General features: G+C 42.8%; 1 protein-coding gene across 1 annotated transcript in view; it reads right to left on the bottom strand.

The window, feature by feature from the left end:
- GPC1 (glypican 1) overlaps positions 1-22,446 on the bottom strand; it is a 200,088-nt gene that overhangs the window by 96,155 nt on the left and 81,487 nt on the right. Inside the window, exon 2 of the mRNA XM_081006931.1 lies at positions 739-897. Coding sequence (XP_080863057.1) covers positions 739-897 — 159 coding nt within the window. The remainder of the gene's footprint in view (positions 1-738; positions 898-22,446) is intronic.

Genomic DNA, 22,446 nt, shown 5'->3' with positions numbered 1-22,446 from the left:
AACTCCAGTCAGTAGTTTTAAGATAGAAGCAAGTATTTCATTGGGGGGTGGGGAAGTTAATTATCTAACAATGTACAACCCTATCAGGCGATCTCTGTTGGCTTGTCGTTTATTATATAGTAAATTCTGCTTTTAATTACATTAAAGACAAGAGATAGGCTCTGTTTGAGGGCTGTACGTTATAAATAGAGGAAAAAGTCAGTTCAAGCAAATATATTGAATTAACTAGTGATTTCAGTGACTGAAGACCGTTTTTCAACAAAAGATACACTTTCCAGTACTCTTTTGACATACCTGTGAAATAACAACAACAGCAGATAACAGAAAACCATGGTTTAGCACTATGGGGAGGAGCCTGTACAATCCCCAAACCAGGTTTGCAAAGCTCCTGCCTCCCACTGTGTGGATGAGAGGAATTTGTCTGGATTCAATTTTACTTAAAAACAACTCAGTTTAGCATTATTTTCAAAGCAGGAATCCTGGTTTAAAACAAATTCTGATCGTTTCATAATAAGCTGGTTTCAAAACCATTGAACAAGCCAAAGTCAGGACATCCAATTTGAACACAGCACTAAGTGGGGATTCCTTGAAAGTGAAACTAAACTCTGGCAAAGTCCTCTGCCCAGCTGCAGGCAGGAGGAGAGGGGAAACAGGAGCAAGCAAGGGGTATAACACCACAAAGTGACGGCACCTTGTTTTCCAAACTGGACCAACCGGTAAACGTTTTGCATTACTTACCATCAAAGTTCTTGTACTGGGCTGTTAAGATTACTTGCACCGAGCGTGTGGCCTCCTTCAACATGCCTTCAAATTCATGCCGACTCTTGTTGGCAAAGTTCTCCTCCATCTCACTGGTGCAGCAAGTGTAGCCTTGTGGACAAATTCTCAAGTGTTCCCCTGAAAACAAGAGAGACAAATGTGGCTTGTTATAGTAGTTCATGTACAAGGCATTTCTAAGTGTGAGTGTGTGTGAGAGAGGGAGGAAGGGGGGGCATGGCACAGTTACCGTATTTTTTGCTCTATAAGACTCACTTTTTCCCTCCTAAAAAGCAAGGGGAAATGTGTGTGCGTCTTATGGAGCGAATGCAGGCTGCACAGCTATCCCAGAAGCCAGAACAGCAAGAGGGATTGCTGCTTTCGCTGCGCAGCGATCCCTCTTGCTGTTCTGGCTTCTGAGATTCAGAATATTTTCCCCCCTTGTTTTCCTCCTCCAAAAACTAGGTGCGTCTTGTGGTCTGGTGCGTCTTATAGAGCGAAAAATACGGTATTTAACCGTGGATGATTCCAGATGGGGACTTTGCAATAACTGAATGACCTATTTGCCATGCTAACAGGTTGTTGGCAACAGGGTTTTTCTCAGTTTACCAGATTTCCCCCGGAAAGGGTAAATCTGGATTAAATGGGGTGGGGAAGAGATACAGGCAGGCATTTTTATGCCAATGGAATTGTGCTGGTGCTGCAAAAATAAAAATAAAAATGGGTTCTTAAAGAGCACCCATCCCACAATAAGCACCTAATCTGGAAACATTCCAGATTTCAAGGATTGCTAACCCACTCCTTTCAGAGCAACCTTAAAGACATTCAGGAACCAGAGATGTACATCTGCAAACACACCTCAGTTTCCTCCTCCTCTTCACTTGCTGATACTGTAGGGATTCACTCGGTTAAAATAAAGGCACCCAAAACATATCTTGTCTAACCATGCGCTAAAATAATCCAATTACAAAAGTCAACACACATCATGTAATTTGGCTGTGATGGCCACAATCCTGCGGGTGCTTTTATAGAACAGCTGGGAAAATCGTGCCTCATCTTGTCTGTTTTGAAACCCAGGCAGCCCTGCAAGTGGGGAGGCTGCCATTGGAATCTGCACACGCTCCTCCAAGTGCATACTTCTCACAACCAAGTGCCTTTAGGGCTCTTTTTCTTGGAAGTGATGAATCTGCCTTGGTCTGTAACTCACTGTGTAAACTGCGGAGCTGGAGAAAATATTGCCAGTGATATTTCAGATTGGCTGGATAGATAAGCATTCAATACTTGGCAACTACAAGGTAATAGCTTACACCTGCCTTGAATCCCTTTTCTCTGATCCACAGCAGGAAGACCAGGCTGCAAGACTCACTGCTGCATATAGTCCCTTTTGAAAGCAGCAGGCAAGCATTGGAGAACCATAAGCTCTTGCTCTGTCCTCCTCTCCCCCCTTCCCTCCCCACAACACCAAACACAAAGCAGTAACGGTACATATTGTCCTCAGAGTCTAGATTCTCCCCTGCAATCAGAGGAAGGAGAAGCTATTTATGTAATTATAATGTACAAAACCCTTCAATGAATACTTGACAAATTCTACCCACCCTAGGTGACATCAGCAATCCAGTAAATTTAGCTACTAAACTACGCCAGGGGTTGGGGGCCCGTGGCCCTCCAAATGTTGTTGGACTCCAATTCTCATCATACCATACAACTCGCCATGCTGGCTGAGGCTGAAGGGAGTTCCAGTCTAACAACATATGGAAGGCTACACTGAAACAAGTACACTGAAACAAGATATTTTTCTTGGGGAGTGGGGAATATGGATGGTGGTGATACAGGCTGAAGAGTACAGGAAGTGACCATTCATACCACGCCCCATTCCACCCTCTTCCAGGTCCAAAAGGACCTGCGCATCAGCTAGTTGCTACTATTAATTGGATTAGCAATCAATCTACAAACTAGTATTTCTAGACAGCCTGAATCACAGCATCAACTCTTTCAAAAAATTCAATACTTATTCTACTTATTCAAGGGTATCTGTGACATTTGGTATTGCAGCATTTCAACTCGAGAGGAAGGCAAAGTTTTCATATTTTCTCTTTGCAATTCAAATTCATTGCGCAATATAAGGAGGAAATTGTCTTCAAAGACATCTTTTAATTTTTGATCTGACCCCATAATGGTGGTGGTTCCCTGTCATTTCGTAGCTGGCCGACGAAATATTAACTGCGCTCTTGGTTCTGCTTTCTCAGATCATTTGGCTTTATTTTGTCATTCCTCCTTTGCTGAAAAGGCACTCTAATAAGGAAACTGGGGTGGAGGGTGGGGAGGGGGTGTCTTCCTTTGCTGCTCAGAAGCATGCAATCGCCCAGACTAGTAGCGGCTTTCACACTGGGATTGTAGCCAGAGTCTCACAATGATTAACAGTCAATGATCCTTGGGGCAGGGCAACTATTTCCATCTCCAAGGCCACAGCTGACTAAGCAAAATAGCTATGCCAATTGCAATGAAATATTTTGAGAACAGTAAAATGAAAGGATTAAAGCAAAAGGATCAGAGGAACTGGAGGGGGAGCAAGCCTTTTAGCCATAGGGTTCTTCTGCCCACATAATGTAACATTTTGTTCATTTGGTTTGCATTTGGGAGCGTGAATTCAGATAGAAACGCATCACCTGCATTTCCCTGGAGAGCAAAGAAAATCCATCAGTAATAAAGCCACATTTTCTTCTCCAGAAGCAGATGATCTGACACATGGCATTCCAAAAGGAGCCATTAATTCAAGATGAGCTGGAACACAATTTTCTGCAAAAATCTAAGCCGTGTTGTAAAGGTAGCTTATAGAAAAACTCAGACACCCCCCAAGCTGCCTTACATTTGCCTAGTCCATCAAACTGAACAGGCACTCCTGCAAGGTAGGAAATTCCCCTGAGAGCAAACTGGGCAGCCACCCAAAGCTGTACCCTCTGTTTCAGCCAACTTCAGTTGGAGACTTGTAACACTCCCCCCCCCCCCCATGACAGGCCTTTAGAGAAATTTGACTCATTAAAGCACACAAAGGCTGAAGCAAGGCTGTACCAGTTGCACCTGAGACTGTACTAAAGGTAAAGGGACCCCTGACCATTAGGTCCAGTCGCGGATGACTCTGGGGTTGCCTGCTCATCTTGCCTTATTGACCAAGGGAGCTGGCGTACAGCTTCTGGGTCATGTGGCCAGCATGACTAAGCCACTTCTGGTGAACCAGAGCAGCGCATGGAAACGTCGCTTACCTTCCCGCCAGAGCGGTACCTATTTATCTACTTACACTTTTGACGTGCTTTTGAACTGCTAGGTTGGCAGGAGCAGGGACAGAGCAATGGGAGCTCGCCCTGTCACAGGGATTCAAACCGCCAACCTTCTGATCGGTAAGTCCTAGGCTCTGTGGTTTAACCCACAGCGCCACCCGCATCCCCGAGACTGTACTAGTCACACCTAAAAAGAAGGCAGTAGTTAATGTATCTTGGGAAGGAAGGCTGATTTCAAATTTTAGCATTTTCCACAGCATCTTTTCAGCTGGAACTCAGTTGTGATACCTCTCAGGTGGGCTTCATTGCCATCATAAGAGAACAAGGGAGGCATTCATGGTGAGTTCCGGCACCTCTTTTTCTAGAAAAACAGCACAGCATTTTCAAAGAGCATCTGAACTGCAGCAGCGGCTGTCCAGCTGCACTACTGCAGTTTTAGATGGGGGTGAGGAACCTGGGGCCCTCCAGATGATTTTGGGACTACAACTTCCATCATTCCCAATGACTGGGCATGCTGGCAGGGGGTTATGGAGGCCTGAGTCAAACAACCACTTGAGGGCCACAAGTTAGCCACTCCTAGTTTACATCAGGGTATCAAAGTGCAATGTTCGATTCACAGCAACTTAGTAGCTCCCCAGCGTTTTTGTGCTGTGTTTTTATGGATCATGTTCTGAGAGGTTGCTATGAATAGGAAACTTAATAGCAACCTAATTGGATACCAATGGGCAGACCTTTGGAGGAAGTGATTTGCTGTACAGGACCTGGGGGGAAATGGGCATGGATCATTGAATGCTTCTGAAAGTCTAGCTGATCATTGCTTTGGCTGCTTATAGCTGGACAAACCTCTGCACCCAAACCATCAGCACACCTAAAATCTGCATGCAGTGGTACCTCGGGTTAAGAACTTAATTCGTTCTGGAGGTCTGTTCTTAACCTGAAACTGTTCTTAACCTGAGGTACCACTTTAGCTAATGGGGCCTCCCGCTGCCGCTGCGCCACCAGAGCACGATTTCTGTTCTCATCCTGAAGCAAAGTTCTTAACCCGAGGTACTATTTCTGGGTTAGCGGAGTCTGTAACCTGAAGCGTCTGTAACCTAAAGCGTCTGTAACCCGAGGTACCACTGTACATGAAATTGGGGCCAGGGTTGGGTGGGAGAGAGCGGGAATCAGAAGAAAGCTTATTTCAATTCACAGATCAAGCTTGACATAAAATATTTTGATTTGCCCGACAAGGGTTTCTGGGGCTATTCTGCTCACTTCTTTCATTAGTCTAGAACTGAGAGATCATCCTCCTGCATGCTCTTAACTCCCATTAAACTTTAGTGATAGGCAACTGATGACACTGACAGAGGAAGAGAACTCTCAACCCCGGCATATCCTGCTCCTTGCATAGTCATCAAGGCATGTGTAACAAGTGAAGAGCAATGCAGGACAGCAACAGCGAGTATCCTAAAAGTGGACGCATGCTGAATGTGTTCATCATAGAACTGGGACAACAAGGTAAAGCGCTGCATCAAGTCTGGATAAAAATCAAACACACCTAAATTGTTTTTTACTAAATGTTCTCATCTTCCCTTGAACATACAAAAAGTCTGTCAACATTAACACTGCCCGGCTTTGAAAATGCATGCAGGAAAAAAGGCTCAAAAGAGTCCTTACTCTGGCATGCGAGAGTTAATTGGGAAACTGGATTTATTTAAGGAGAACCATTACAGTGGATTTATCACTAGGACTACATCAGGAATTCTCAAGCCTTGACTAGCCTTCGTAGCCAGCCAAGTATATGCTCATTGGTGACCCTGCCCCTACTCTGAAGGAAAGAAGCAGAGCTCTGCTTGTGCTATCATGATGATTTTCGGAGACACTCCAACCCCCTCCAGGGCCCAATGCGACTGTGGGGCAAGAGACTGAGAAATGAGGGGGTTGACAGTCCCAACTGTGGACCCCTTGGACTAAATTTAGCTAATATGCACTATAAATCAGCAACTGTCACCATCTATTGAACGAGGACTAGAGGACTATCAAGAATAGTCGCTTCAGCTAAGAGATCTAACTGGGGCAGAGCTACAACTGTGATAGATTGAAAGCCCTGATCACCTAACTCCTGTGGATCATTCTCATCATGACAAAGGGTCACAAAAGTTGACACGATGTGGACCAAGACTTGCATTGATTTAGCATTTGTGTACCCATTTCAAATGTACCAGTTCTTGAAAATGGTAGAACGAATGGGTACATAAGCATTTTTTAAAATATATTTTTAGAACATAATGCAACAGTAACTGCAGAGTAATGGCACGACTACAACTGCAGGAAACTTCAGAACAAAGGCAAGCAAAGTACTCCCCAAGTCAGAAACAGACACAAATTTTGGAAATCTCTTCTATACTGTTCATTCTTCTGACTCTTATGCAGCAAGAAACATATCTTCAGTCATTGACTAGTTATTTCACTACACGTGGGTTCAGGGTGCAAGTTGGGAAGTGGCATGTCAAATTGATTTCACAAGGTATTTTAAACATGTAGGTCATACAGCTGAACTACCCCAGGATATGTAAAGGTTCCTAGACAGTGATCCCAAATCACACTAGTGTAATACCTCCGTATGACCTAGGAGGCTCTCTGATGTTAAGGAACTAAATAAAATATTGCCAATTTCTGGTAGGGTTACTGTCGCTACTTGATGTTTTGTGCTATCCCCCTGGCAACCTTAGGTTTCCTAAATCTAAACACAGTAGGCAGGGTCGCAGGTAAGGCATTAAAGAGTAGGAAGGCTTCTCCAATAAATGGGGCACGTAACAATTTCACTATGTTCCCAAAAAGATTGGCATAGGCCAAAGCCTCTATATTGGTTTCTGCTCAGTTAGAAGCTAGTACAGAATATTTAAAACTCAAGATTACATTCCTCCCCAAAAAGAAGTTATTTTAGGAAACAGCCATTTCCAAACTTAATGAAAATGTGCTGAGTCTTAAGACAGAGCAGGAGCTAGCTATTCTGTATGGAAAAGCATCAACATATGACCAGGAAATCTTACTAGCTTTGGTCGTTTTGCAAAATTAGTGCTGGGATTCTGTGGGATCCTATATATAACTTTGACAAACAACTTGCACAATCATTTTGTGGTTAATCATAGCAGTCTGCACTGCTCCCATCAGAAAAATACTTATTGAAATCTGTGTGCCAGAAGTCAAATGAACAAAGAGAAGAAGACCACATAATAAAACATGCTCTCCAAACCATCAAACCGGGTTGGGGGGGTGGGGAATGCACAAGTTGTAGCATGAACAGGTCTCAGTAAAATCATGTGGGGAGTAATTACAGTGTCTCTGTTCGTAATACCATGTAGTTACAGAGTTAGTCAGGGTTTCCACTTAAGGACACATGATTTTTTTCCTTAGAAAAGTTTATAGCTCAGCTGCAAAATTACCATCCCATGAAACTTGGCAAGAAAGGTTCTGGTGCAAGCAAGATTTTTGATTTTTATTGGTGACATATCCATTTTGCTTTAAATGCATTTCTTTAAAAAATTAAGAATCAATTCATCCTTTTTTGCCCAGCCATTACTGAGTGCTTTCAGGGTTTTAGTTTTTACAGTTCAGAGAGGCAATTTACCTTGCACAAGAGACATGTGACACCCCTCAAGGCTGAGTGGCCAGGTTAGGCATTTTCTGGGGTTCTAAGACAGATGGACCACCTACCACCTCAAAAGTGCCTCTATTCTCCCTTTTCAAGGAGTACTCCTTCCATAGACCACAGACTTACTGGTAAAAACTTCCTAACATCTCCCAGGTGACTTCCATCCAAAAATGTGAGAAAAGTTTTATGCTGCTTATGTTGATGAAGACAAAAATGCTATCTGGATTCCTTGTAATTTTCCATGTGATGTACTTTAAGAATACAGGAATCTGTTTTATACCAAATCAGACCATTAGGCCCATCTACTTAGTGTTGTCTGGAAGCGTATCTCCAGGGTTTCAGACAAAAGTCTTTTCCAAGTCTTATATGGAGATGCCAAAGATTGAACTGGCCCCTTTTAATTGCGAAGCATGGGCTCTACTACTAAGCCTTTTCTCTTTGTAGAACAAACCAAATAGTTTGAGGGGGTGGGCGGGGTAGAGAACACGGTGAAAAGAAATATAGTTCTGATAGTCTGCCCCATAGGTTTCTGGAAATAAGTAGGGACTATCAAGGAATGATCATAGGAACCCTTGTCCATTTTACGGCTTTCCATGGCTTAAGTTTCAAGATTAGGCATGAAAGCAGAAAGTATAATATCCTCTGTGTGTGTGTGTGTGTGTGTTTTTAAAAAAGTTAGCAGACCTAGAAAGCCACTTTCCATCTGACATGCATATTCCTCATGCATACTTTTTACATAGGCCAGAAAGCTTAATTTCGCAGTTTATTCCTCCTCTATTACTCTAGAAAGCACTGGCTTACATCCACATTTAGCAGTGCATCTTGCCAAACCAAAATGAGTGCTTGCAGCATCCAGACATAATTATCCATAGCTCTCCCCACAGCTGAAACACAGTTTGAAAGTCTGAAGTTGCTATTTGCTAAAACGTCTACAAGCTGGTAAGTAATACCAACTTTTCTGGAGCTTCTGTGTTTGTTGGAACTACTAGATATTGGAGCTTTAGAACATCTGTGACTACATCAACCCTTCAGCCAGTTTGGAAAGCAGGTTACGGTATAAATAACTTAAATAAATAAAACAAATACGCTGTGTTTACTACATAAATGGGGAAACAGCTGAGCAAACAGCTGGAGTGCTGGTGGGGAAGGGGTTCAAGATCTTGTTTTCAATATTGGACAGGGTGTAACTCCTAAACTGCAGAGCTTAAAGGGGTAAACAAACACAGCTATCATAACAGTTATTATTACAGCTCCTTAATTTTCATTGCATCACTCTTTTCTGTGTTTCTCATCACCAACATGAGTGCTAGTTCTGTATATTTGTACTCACTGGTGCTGCCACCATTTTGATTTCCCCACAATGCAATGCCTACAATGCGCACACAGTGGGCACTGCATTGTGGGAAACTTTCAATGGCAGCAGCAGCAAGTTTAGCTCTGCAGGCCTGGCACTGCTGTGCTGTTGCTACCACCCTTCCAGCAGTGTTAAAAGGAGTGATGAGGTCACTCACTGGGTGTACATGCTGTGGGTACTGCATTGTGGGGTAACTGAAATGGCTGTGTGAGCAAGTCCTACCCACCAGGTACAGTCAGCTAAGATTGGCACTACTGTGGAGAGGGGCCCAATGAGTGCACTATGCCCAGAGTCCCCTGAAACTTGGTGCTACCCCTGGTCTAGGTCATCATGATATATGTGCAATCTGGTGCTGAATAAGCTCAAGCCCTTGGCATGGTCCATAGTTTTCCAACTACCTAATGGTTTCGTCTTACAACGAATTTCAATTGGATTTAATTACTGCCCTGGAAAACAGTTAAACTTCACACTTCCCCTTCAGCCTTGCTTTCCACCTTACAAGTCAATCCCAGCCCCTCCCACCCTGCCCTCGAGGAGCTCTACATCTGTCTTGATAAGATATTTATAAATAACCAAAAAAGCTGCACTTTGATCAGCAATTGCCTTAAGCAGAAGAGATGCTGAAATTACAGACTTCTAAAGCTGCATTTGACGAGGCGAGCAAACGGGAATTTATCTGATCTCCTTTCAGAGGAGATGCTTTTAAAAAAATCCTGATCCTTTTCAACATGATGGGAAGCATTTGCTTTAATTTAAACTTGATGCTCACCTAAGGAGGGAGCCAGCTCTCGTGCAAGTCAACGGCAAAACCCCCTGCTGGTTTCAAAAGGTGGTGGATGCAATCTCCTAGTGTTTCTAAGAGTTTTGTAACTTGGTTTTACAGTTAGCGACTTACACCGTGAGTCACAAATAGAACAACATTCCTCCAATTTCAGGCACATTAGAATACAATACAATAGAATACAATTTCAGGCACATTAGAATGCAAAATCTAAGCTCATTTGGGATGACGAATTCTCAATTGCTCCCCTATGATAAAGGAAGGATGAAGTAAAGCCTCACTATCACTGTTTAATGAGTTGGCAAGGAATAATGAACTTTGCACTTTGGCTGTACATAAGGAAAAAGAAACCCTGAGCCAATCTTTTCCTTGGTAATATTTGTACACACCCAAGTTAAGATCTGTTTCTGCAGAAATGAAGGCACAAGTCTCATTAATTTCTGCTATAACCTCCAGAGGTTACTTTTAATTTCAGACATAGATCTGCTGATGATGGAGATATGGAGAACCTAATATAGATTGTACAGCAGGATGGGTTCTGATGGTATCCATATTTATGTCATTCAACAGCAGTGTTAATTAGATAGCAATTTTTATCAGACCAGTTCTGAACTCTGCTTCTATTCTATACAATTTAGGCGTGCTAAACACTTTTGCCATTATAGAAAATACTGGCTGAAACCAGGCTGTTCTGAATTTAGGATACCATGTGCCTATATTTATTCTGTATCCCACCTGACCAAATCCAGATTCAGGCAGCACGTGTGATATTTTTGAAATCTGTAAAATAATCCATAGAGCCACAAAAGAACCTTGGCTTATAACCAACAGAATAATGCAATAAAGACAGGTGTACAAATTGGAGGGCATCATCACAGGCGCTCCCTCAATTCTTTGAGAGCTTCCACTTGCAAATCTCTCTCCATTTCAGGGTCCAATTTAAGCATAACACTGTCAAGCAACTCAGTAATCTACATAAGCAACTTGGCTCATGCAAAACATGTGGTTCCTCAAAAGAACAGATACATTGAAAGCTGCCAAGAATTTGTCTGAAGACAGAATTACATGAAATGGTTCAAAACAAACAGAAATCCATCTGAAGTATCTTTCTGCTCAATCACATGGACCAGCCTTGATTTACACAGAGTTCACATGACTTACTTCTTTTAATCCCCAGTAAATTCAACATCCCCTGCCAGCAAGCATTCAGAGAGAGGTTACGAGGGGACAGATCTCCTGCCTGAACAGAGGTACAGTACACTGTGAGAGAACCAGAGATCTGGAGATAACTTCCTTTTCCATGCCCCTCACCCCCTCCATCGCCCTTCCTAAATACATCTCTAGTGGTAAAATTTTCACTTACTACAACTAGGGTGAGGGGCAAGTTGGGCAGAGTCCTCATGGAGTGTGTGTGTATGTGTATGTATATGTATATGCATATATATGTACCCTGTTTCCCTGAAACTAAGACATCCCCCAAAAATAAGACCTACTTCCAGTTTTGCCTCTCGCTGTAATATAAGGCATCCCCCGAAAATAAGACCTCCCCGAACATAAGGCCTCCCCGGAATATGTGTATCGTATTCTTCTTCATGGAAAAATAAGACATCCCCTGAAAATAAGACCTAGCGCATCTTTGGGAGCAAAAATTAATATAAGGCACTGTCTTATTTTCGGGGAAACAGGGTATGTATATGTATATATGTCAGGACAGCTAGTTTCATTTATGCCCTGCCTTTCCTCCAAGCAGCTCAAGGCAGTGTACATGGTTCCCTACCTCATTCTATCCTCACAGAAACTTTGTGAGGTTGGTGTGGCCGAGAGTGCATTACTGGCCCAAGCTCACCAGGGACTGGCTGGACAAAGAGAAGTGGTGAGAGACACCAGCTGGGGGATCCCCAAGGGAAACCCTAGAACAGGAAGGCTCAGAGCCAGGGGATTGGTGGTGGGACACTGAGGAGGGGTCAGAGGGAGAAGATTGGGAGGAGGGGCTGGTTGCTGAAGGAGCAACAGGGTTTAGTGAGAAGGAAGAGCTGGTGACCGGGAGCAGTTCAGACTCGGAGGCTGAAATGGAGGAAGGGGATCAAGGAACTGTTGGAGTATCCAGGGAGTCTCCCTCTCCTGCTGTGACAAGCACACACACACACACACACACACACACACACACAGAGTCTCCAAGAAAGTGCAGGATAATGAGGAGAGGGGAACAGAAGCCAGAGGTGCAGGGACACAGTTGTGCTTGGGAAACATCCAGGGGAGAAGCCTTAGGAAAGGTGGAAGGCAGGGACCTTCAGTCCTGGCAACTGCTCCACAGGAGCAAGACCTACTGGGAAGTGTTGCTGAGTTGTATGCGGTTTGCTTGAATAAAGAGTTAATTTCACTGACGGGTCTATCAATTATGTCTGTGGTAGAGAGCAGGTGAGACACAGAATGTTAAGAGGGTTATTTGAACACAAAAGCAAAAAAGGAAAGGAAAGGAAGGGTGAATGAGAGATCCCTGAGAGTTTGTTGTTGAGTATTCTTATGGGGAGGATTGTAGTTGAAGAAATGTGTGCCATGGAATTACCAAATCTCCCTCCTCATTATAAGAGGTACGATGAAGGAGAGGAAAGGAATAAGAATACCTTTTCCCTTTTCCAGTCTCCAGAACCTGTACCTAACTGATAAACAATTTTTGCTACTGAGGAGGATGTGATTCAGTAACTTGACCTCATTCCCAGGCCCTTCTTATAAGACTCTTTTTTTTAATTAATAGAAGCACAGCTTAAAATTTTAAATAGTGCGTTCTTATTTCAGCTGCTCTGTAGTTTCATTTAAATATTCACTCTCTTTTTAAATGGGTATAGCTTTTAATTATAAAATATAAGATAATGTTAATTTTACCCTTTATTCTAGACTTAATAGCATCATAAGGCAAGAACTAAAATAAATCATGAGAAGATGCCTGAGGGTACAGGGAAGCATTTCCTCAGCAATGAAAATGGATCACACATTCTGACACAATTCCCATAATACTATCATGGCCCCATAAGCTTAGTTGGATTATGGTAACCTCCATACTTTCTGTTCCTGCTGTTTCATTTCTGTTTTGTTTTTTATTAGATAAAAGATGGAAGATTGAGATAGATTTTTTATTTGTGATGAAAAATGTATTCTGATGAAAGAAGGATTGCCTCAAAGAGATGAGGGCCAAAAGGAGGAATGAATAATCAACTACGTTCAAACCCCTCATCTTAGTGTGGCAACTATGAGTCATACATAGTTTTAAGCTGTGTTCTGATGGCTGCCTTCACAAATAATCATGTGTGGTGTTCATACAGAGCCCCCAGTCGTTTCACGGACTATTGACCTGTACACCACTACTTTATCCTTCTGCTGCCACCAATTTTGTGGGGAAAACCCAGGGTTCCCCGGTGAAGTATTGTGTCTCAGTCAGGTAGAGTTAACAATGAAGATTAAAGTTTATTTCAAACACAAACAAGTTTTAAAATATATTCGAAACGCTGTTGCTCTATTCCCTCTCAGTCTTGTCCCTGTCTCTAACTCACTCTGACTCCTCTCTCTATCTCCCCCCCCCCATAAGAACCAACCGAACTAACTGTCAAAACCTCTGGGCTGAGCCTCAAAATCAGGTAGGCTCCACCTCTGGGATTTCTTACTGGTCAACCTATTAACCCTTTCTCCCCCCAATACAAATGTATCCCCAAAGAATGGGCAAATGCCACACCATGGTTTGTTCAACAAATCCCAATTTATCTCACAGAATACCAAACAAGCCATGGTTTGTTTCTCCAGCTTGTTTTCCACCTGTTCTTGCCTTGTGCCTTTGTGAACATCTGGAGTTGGGTGTACAAACATAGTATGACTAAGCAAAGCTTTTTGGTTTAGATACAATGCCAAACCATAGTTGAAAACAAATAATGCTTCAAAAGCCAACAGTGCCTTCACACTGTGGTTTGTGGCCAGAAAACAAACCATGGTTATTCTCCTGGGCTGATTTCGGATGCTCAAACCAGTTCAGTCAGTAGAGCATGAGATTCTAAATCTCAGGGTCGTGAGTTTGAGCCTGACATTGCACAAAGGATTCCTGCATTGCAGGGGGTTGGACTAAATTACACTTGTGGTTCCTTCCAACTCTACAATTCTCTGTTTCTATGGTTTATGTGCAAACTAGATCAATAACAGCAGGCAAGAATGACAATGAAAAAGACCAAAGAGTTGTAGGCAATATACTAAAACAGAAACTCTGAAGACGATCAGAGAACACAATGACAAACTATAATCTGGTGTATGCAACAATATTAATTAATATTTTTCTACTAGTATAAAAACAGACCATCCCCAAGGAATCAATGTACTGCTGTAAACTCAAGCAGGTTTAGAAACACCTGCCCTCTTTTGTTTTGATCCTGAGGGCAAATTCACACTTAGGGAGTCTGCAGCAAGTCTTTGTCTCAGCCCTATGAAATGTGAAGGTGAGATGCGAGTCTAAACATGAGATGGACACACATGAAGGAACTGTGTCCTATTACAGGCCTCAAGAGCATGCTTACTACCTGCCTACAAACTCATGTTTATACACATAACACTTTTGTGTCTTAGGACTAATTCAATGGGGGGGCGAGGGCAAGTGTGCTTTTCACAGGTACATGCTGCGCTTCCTAGTGAATACTACTGCCCCCAAGTGAATGGCCCCAAGACACCAAGCAGAGCACCAACAATGTTTCCTTGAAATAATTAAATTTCACTTGAAATCTTGCTTTAAAAGGAAAGCCTCGGCATTAGATAAACCAAGAACAAACTGACCGCACTCCAGGATGTAACTGTTTCAGTATTCAGCCATCAAAACACACTTTTCTGTAGTCTTCTGGGACGTGTCGATAGCATCGTTTTCTAATCGCCCTTGCTAAAGTCCTTCAGATGCCATTTAACAACTCTATTCAAGCCTACAAAGTACAATTTGGAGCTGTCTGTCATTGCTACCTACAAACACTACTTGGCTGCAACACCTTAAGATACTTTGTGACAGATAATTGAATCTATGGTGTTTTCCTATCCCATGGTGTGTGTGCATGGGGGGTGGGGGTGGGGGGAAGCAGATGCAGAGCAAGCATTTTGTACTGCAAATTCTTACTTAACTATCTAGTGGTCCCATTAAAAAAAATATACTCTGGGTGGCTCACAAAGCAAAACACTAAAACAGACTTCCTCAACCTTGGCCCTCCAGATGTTTTTGGCCTACAACTCCCATGATCCCTAGCTAGCAGGACCAGTGGTCAGGGATGATGGGAATTGTAGTCTCAAAACATCTGGAGGGCCGAGGTTGAGGAAGCCTGCATTAAAATAAAGCATAGGATAATAAAGCTGGGGAGAGGTCCATGTTTGGCCCATTGGGCTTCCCCATTTGATCCATGAGGCCATTTCCCCTTTTTAATGCCCACCTGCCACACACCTGGCATCACATGTCTGGTTAGCAAAAAACAGGATAAGACTCCAACTTATCAGCCGATGAGTGGAGAATTCAATCCTCCTTGGCTCAGGTGCATTAATTCCCCACAGGGAACTTGCTGGAGCATCTAAATCCTGCAAAAAGCAGGATGGACTCACAGATCATCTAAGGCATGGGAGTTCAATCCAGCTTGGTTGAGATCTTCCCACACCCCCATGGGCCAGTGATGACAGCTAAGTGGGACAACCCACCTGTCAGTCATGGCATCATGGCATAATTATGGAAGATTGACAGGCAGGTGGAGATAAAGATCTGGCCTGCCAAGCCAAAAACATTCCCCACCCCTACAATAGGAGTATAACTTTAAAAATAAAATAAATAAAAAATTATTAAAAATAAAAATAATCCTGAAAGCACAAGTAAAACACAACTGAAAACCCAGACTGTGAAACACAAGTCATTGAAAGACCACTACTGTATACATTTTGACATGAGCTCTATTCAGGCAATACTCCTCAAAAAAAGAAAATAGATGCATGTTTCTTCCTGGACCTTTGTATGTTTACAGTGGATGTCTGTAGTGAGGAGTCTATTGTATCTGCCGAAACCACCTGAGTGATTAAGTACCTCCACAGTTTAAAAATGCTCTCTGCGGCAGATGTTCACTCTAAAGATGTGAGGAGTTTGTGTGACCTCAAGGGTGGGGCTAAAAGTGCGACCCCACAGCCCCACTGAACTGTTTTCTTCATTTGATGAGCAGTGACTGAATAGGGTGAGAATAATGTAACAAAGGGAGATGAAAGCTACTTGCTTCAGTTGCAATTATTTTAAACTACAATACAACTAGCTCCTTGAACTGGGCATATCCTAGCTAGCCCACAGAAACCTTGGATTCCGCAAAGGTGAAAAGGATAAAAAATGAATGAACAATGGGCCACATAATTTCTATGATACGTAATTTCATTTCCCCAGGACAGGACCTAGTGTTTTCCCCTGGGACAAAACAGTCTTTCAAAGTGAGCCAGCTTATCTGTTTGGAAACCATTGTGATAAAGCACAAGTAAAAACTCTTACATTAAAAAATTGGCAATTATTGCTAGCTCATTTCTAGAGGCCCAAATATTGCTACAGTTCTTGAATGGCATAGAAATATTGTGGCAGCCATTGTGCTTTTTTGCTTTTGAAAATGGCCCTGAACTACAAAAGATAAGCAGAATAAAATGAAAACAAAACTTTTGCGGCACCTTAAAATGCTAACATACATTTATTATGGCATAAGCTTCTGTGGGCTACAGTCCACTTCAGAGAGCCACAAAGTGCTCTCTGTTGTTTGTGTGACAATAGACTGACACGGCTAACCCTCTTGAAATAGTCTAAACAATTTCCAAGTGATGCTCCCATGATTCACTTGCGCCCAAAAGATTGTCTGTTTGTTTGTTCTTGTGTAAAGAAAACACAAAGTATAGCTAATTGGAGAATCAAAGTAAATTGGTGCACCTTATCAATGGACAGTCTAGTAATGCTGCAAGAGCTAAGTTTCCCACTTCTTATTCCCCCTGCACATTCATTGCAGTCCAAAGTGCCATATCATGCAGATGCTGTTTAAAAACATCTCAAACTACCACTAAGAAGAGATGAACCAAGGTCTGGGCTGTAGCATTTCAGACAGCGGATGTCAGCTGACATGACTGAATCTTCCCCATACATTAAATCAATCAATCAATGCACATATAAAACTAGATGACAGGGAGAAGGGTCCTAGCTTAGCTGCTGCCATGATATGCTAGTCTTCTAAGTGGAGGGGGTTTTGTGTACAGAAAAGCGTTCAGCCATGTCAACCTCAATCTGCATTCTGAAGTCAAATAACCTGGACACATGATTACGACTGCAGCGAGAAAGAGGCCCGAGTCTCCGCAGTGCATAGTGGTGTCCTCTTATCGGCTCCTGCGCTGACAGAGTGTGGGAGATGAGTAAGTAATCTGTGCTCTGCAAGTCACAGTGTGCCATGTTCTCATAACAATGCTGCTGCTTTTGATCTCTTTCTGACAACTGGCAGTTGACAGTTTTTCTTTATCATGCTATCTGCTCTGCTGTGAGGAGGTGGCAGTTGAGAGAGCAGATTGGTCCGGGAACAGCAATCATTAAAGTGTCTGGAGAATTGGTAGCAACTTTCTGCTATGTGCATGCAGTACAGAAGGGCAATTTTGGAACAGAAGCAACAGACACTGTCAGTTTCAAATAACTCAAATCTTGGAGGGTGTTGAGGTGCTGGAATAGCTTTATCCATTTGAACTACCAAAGATGGTTGCAAGAGGCAACATGCTTGCACTAACGATGCTATTGCTGAACATTACTTGAAGCCTTTCAACGGGCAGAGAACTCCTTCTCGCTTACTTCAGTTCTGCTATTCCCCAGTCCTGTTCATCGTCACTTTTGTTCTGATGTTCAGCTGCATTTAAAGAGCACCGTAAAGATAGCACAAGGCTGCACTTACTTAGCAGATCTTCATTAATAGAAGCACATATGACAGTCTAGACTTGTACTCAAGACAGTTAGTGGAACATTCAAAACAAGCCACAGTAGGATGCAGTGTATTGGTGAATGTTGCATGGACTGTGGCATGTGTGTGGAACCTGTGGCCATCCAGGCTAGCAGCCCAACTGCCCATCATCGCTGACCACTGGCCAGGTTGGCTGGTGCTGATGGGAACTTGAGTACAGCAGCATGTAGAGGGTCACAGGTCCCTTGTCCATAGACTTTGGGAAACAATTTGAACAAAAGGACAGTACAAGATGAATGCAATGGTACAAAGGTTTTGCACCGGAATGAGAACATTCCAAGGAAAGAACTTCAACGGCATCCACAAACAGCTGCCCTAAATAAGCACTGTTTTGCATGGTGGTTGTGTTTCAAACAAATGGATATGTGTATTTAAAATTCACCAGGGCCTTTGGTAGGGATAGGAATGAAGTAAAGTTGTAATCCCCAAATTAAAGGGAACAGAAAGGGAACCTATGTTTCCCAGGTCCCAGCCCTAGAATTTCAGCTGCACAGCAATTCACCCTTTTCTATTCCCTCTCTGTAACTGACCAGATAATCATGGGAGTGGTAATTGAAAGGAGGGAGGTATCCAGCTTTTGAATCTCAATCCATCTTTCTGCTGCTGCATTTTGATAGAAGGGTGGTTTCTGAGTCCTGAATACTTTCATATTGCCACCTGCTGCTTGCTGTTAGGTTTGGTGATGTGAAAAGCCTTTCCACATGGGCTTGTCCAGAGATGGCTTCCGGACTGAAGAGGTTCTAGGAAAGCTGTCCTCTGTGCTTACTCCCATCCCAATTGTCCTGTAACTGGAGAACTTGCCGGGCGACAAAGCTGGAGCTAGCAGTAATGTTGGGGATGGAGCAAGGAGTAGATATGGCACTGAGAGGCACACTGTGCAAAGCGAGGAGGAAGCCATTGCTTTAATCTCTCCCCATTAATAGTAGTTGCCTGCACAGGGCAATGTTTCCTGCCTTGCTGCTCAGTGTGGAGAGGAGCTTTCAGCAGCTACAGCAAGCCAGGGAGCCACCGGTTTAATTCTGCCCCAATGTAGTGTTGTTTCTATATGGAGGGCAATGGTGAAGGATGAAACTGGTTTGAGGTTGCTACACAGCAGCAGCAAAATGAGAGGGGAAAGGCCTGTTATGTACTGAGTTGAATAGGATCCAAAATGCAGCAGTCTTACTGGTCCTTGAACAATAGGATCCAGAATGCAGCAGTCTGATTGGTCCACAGGAGCCACCCAATCCAGCTCCAGGTGGAAGTGAATCCGCAACCTGATTGGCTTACAGGAGAACCCCAGAATTAGCCAGTCACGTGGGGTCCATTGTGTAAATAATGTATATAAAGCAGACATTCTGGGGGAACTTCCATTCCTCCTCACCACTATGAGCTGAATAAAGAACATGAAATCCACTCTCAACTCTGAGTATATTTCAAGGCCCCACCAGGGGTGTAGGCAGAGCACAGCGGTGTAGCTGCTGCCTGTCCAAAAGAGGCCAACATCCATCACTGCAGAAGAAATAAATGTAAAATGCAGTCAATGAATTGCCAGTCCTCTTGGTAACATGCTGGCAGTGCATGGTTAAGACTTCAGAAGCCAAAAGAAGACGAGAAGCAAGATCTGCTGTCTTTGGGTGTGCTCCATCTCAATCCCCTTGCGGGCAGCAGGATCATTATAAATTATGTAAAATAAATAGATGCAAATTTTCATATATCACATTTATTCAATATTGGTGCTGAAAGCATAATTGGAAAGGTGGCAGGGAGCACCAAAGAAACTGTGATAATTGTAGGACACACTGTTACCAAGCAGCCATCTGCCAAAGAACTGCTTCTTGGTAGGAGGTCCAGAGATTTGCGAATTCCGACACTGCCTTCATGATATCTGATCACAGCAGCTACTGTGCAGAGAGGCAAAACATGCTAATGATGTATTTAAATGATGTATTTAGCTCCGTCATTTAATAAGCTGGGTAAAATTCATTGATACTGATCTTGCGCGTTATGTGCTGCCTCATTTTTTAAACACTCCTATTTACAGGAGGAAACAAGCACCACTGGAAGTCAGCCAGCCCTCGGCCTCCTGGGTTAATTCTTTGCAACACCACAGCTTCGGATTATCAGATAGCCTTTTTAGCACAGATAGTCTAGAACTACAGAGACAACGGGCTGAAAATGAGAGCATGAATCCCAGCGTTTAAAGAATAGCAAGCTGCTGGCGTTGTTCATTGTCCAAGGCAAACATTGGCCAGTTTCCAATCCATATTCCTTGGAAATGCTAAAGGCAAAAGGAAAGCACTGCTGAAAGCCCAACTTCTGAAACAAAAACCTTCTTTGTCAGTTCTGTACAACACACATAACAAAGGCCAATGACACTTAAGTGTTCTAAATGTGCAACCAAAATGAGCAGACTTGGTGACAAGTAAAGACGGTATCACCACAGTGCAGACAAATTCAGTGTTCAAGCAAATCAAGAAACTGGAAAATACTCTGTACCTTGTGAAAGTTATACTCACTGAATCCCTAGTACAGTGGTACCTCAGGTTACATATGCTTCAGGTTACAGACTCCGCTGACCCAGAAATAATACCTCGGGTTATTCAGGATGCTTCAGGATGAGAACAGAAATTGTGCTCCAGCGGCGCGGCAGCAGCATGAGGTCCCATTAGCTAAAGTGGTGCTTCAGGTTAAGAACAGTTTCAGGTTAAGAACGGACCTCTGGAACAAATTAAGTACGTAACCAGAGGTACCACTGTATTAGGTATCGGGGGAAAATGGACAAGACTGTTGTTCGTTCGTCAACGAATTTACCACTGACACTGAAGAACAACTGAAAACTAGGTAAGAAATGGTAGAGGAAATGAGCTACAAATCACAACCCCCAATTCCCAGATTTAGAATAATCTCCTCCGTTACACCAATCACAGCCACCTTTCAGATGTCAAGTTCAAAAACACTCATTAGGCAAGCTGTAAAGCAGGTAGCAGTGCAGTCGGGTTTGAGAATAGGGTAGAAAGCAACTTTCAGCAAATGAGGAACCTTATATTCAAAATTAAGCATCAATAGAAAGGTAAAGGTAAAGGGACCCCTGACCATTAGGTCCAGTCATGGCCAACTCTGGAGTTGTAGCGCTCATCTCGCTTTATTGGCCAAGGGAGCTGGCATACAGCTTCCAGGTCATGTGGCCAGCAGGACTAAGCTGCTTCTGGTGAACCAGAGCAGCACACAGAAATGCCGCTTACCTTCCCGCCGGAGCGGTACCTATTTATCTACTTGCACTTTGACGTGCTTTCGAACTGCTAGGTTGGCAGGAGCAGGGACCGAACAACGGGAGCTCACCCCGTCGTGGAGATTCGAACCACCGACCTTCTGATCGGCAAGTCCTAGGCTCTGTGGTTTAACCCACAGCGCCAGCCGTGCCCCTAAAAGAAAGGTAGCTTAAAGCTAAATGCTGTGCAGGAGGTGGGGAATGTAGTGTCTCTAGCTTAAGACATTGTTTGCTCTGCTCTTTTCGCAGAGGAGGTTCTGCAGAGGGTATTTCTCAGCCCAGCAAATATATGTGATACCAACAAACTTTTTTCTCTTTTAACATGGAATACTTCTTTAGAAAGTATATTACAAGTTCTCACCTATTCTTCAACACAAAACCACTTATCCTAATTCCTAATTCAATGAAAAAAACAACGAAGTAATTAAGAAATTTGAAAGAAGATTCAATAATAATATAAATATATTGTGTATATTAAGTAATATTAACTATATTGTGAGCACTTTAATTAACCAGATGGAAATTTAATTTGGTGCGTGGCCTGTGGGTTCTCTGTAGATGTACTCTTGCGGCCCACTTAATCTGAGAGGCTGGACCAACCTGAATTATTCACTGCTTATGCCCTCTCCCTGTTTTGAGATGATGTGTTCTATTCCTTTTGGTTTTTCGTGAAACAAAGCAAGCTATACAAATTCTGAGTAGGGGGAGGACTGTGTAATTTGATTCTATCTTATCAGCACATAAAATCGTCACAACAAAGTTCCATTTCCTCTGCTATTTATGAGATTCTTCTAGAAATCCAAGCTTACATTCATTGCGGTACCACTGCAGTTCCAGCTCTACATTTAAGAAGTTAAAACGTCATGAAAACATTGAAAAATAGAAATACACATAACATTTGTAAAGGTTTTAAGAACAGTCTCCTGCATGCTCTTGTTTGTGAGTGGAGAAGGAAATATATCTTTTATTTGCATTCCAAATCAACTTATAATGGATACATCTACAATCTGTGTACTATTGAACCCTCAGCAAAAAAAACAAAAACAAAAAACACTTTCCATGCAGAATAACCTGCATGTTGTAATTCCAGATAAGCTTTGGACAGGGGGCAGCACGTCTTAAAAACAAGCAAACAAACAAACAACAGTTGAGAAAGCATCTCTTTCCAGTAAAAAGGAAAGACTATTTATACATTTCGGTCCAATTTTGGCTACATTTGTTAGTACTGATGCAAATGTACCACCACGCCAGGGAGAAAGGAAACCATAGGAGAAAGAGGGGGAGAATTCTGGAAACAGAAAGGCAAAAAAAGCACACCAGATATTCCTAATTACCCAGCCATGATTAGAATATTGGGAATTTCGCATCTACACTAGACTCTAGT

This window comes from Podarcis pityusensis (genome assembly GCF_964106645.2).
Source record: "Podarcis pityusensis genome assembly, chromosome: 5".
NCBI lineage: Eukaryota > Metazoa > Chordata > Lepidosauria > Squamata > Lacertidae > Podarcis > Podarcis pityusensis.
This window is presented reverse-complemented; position numbering and strand designations above follow the sequence as displayed.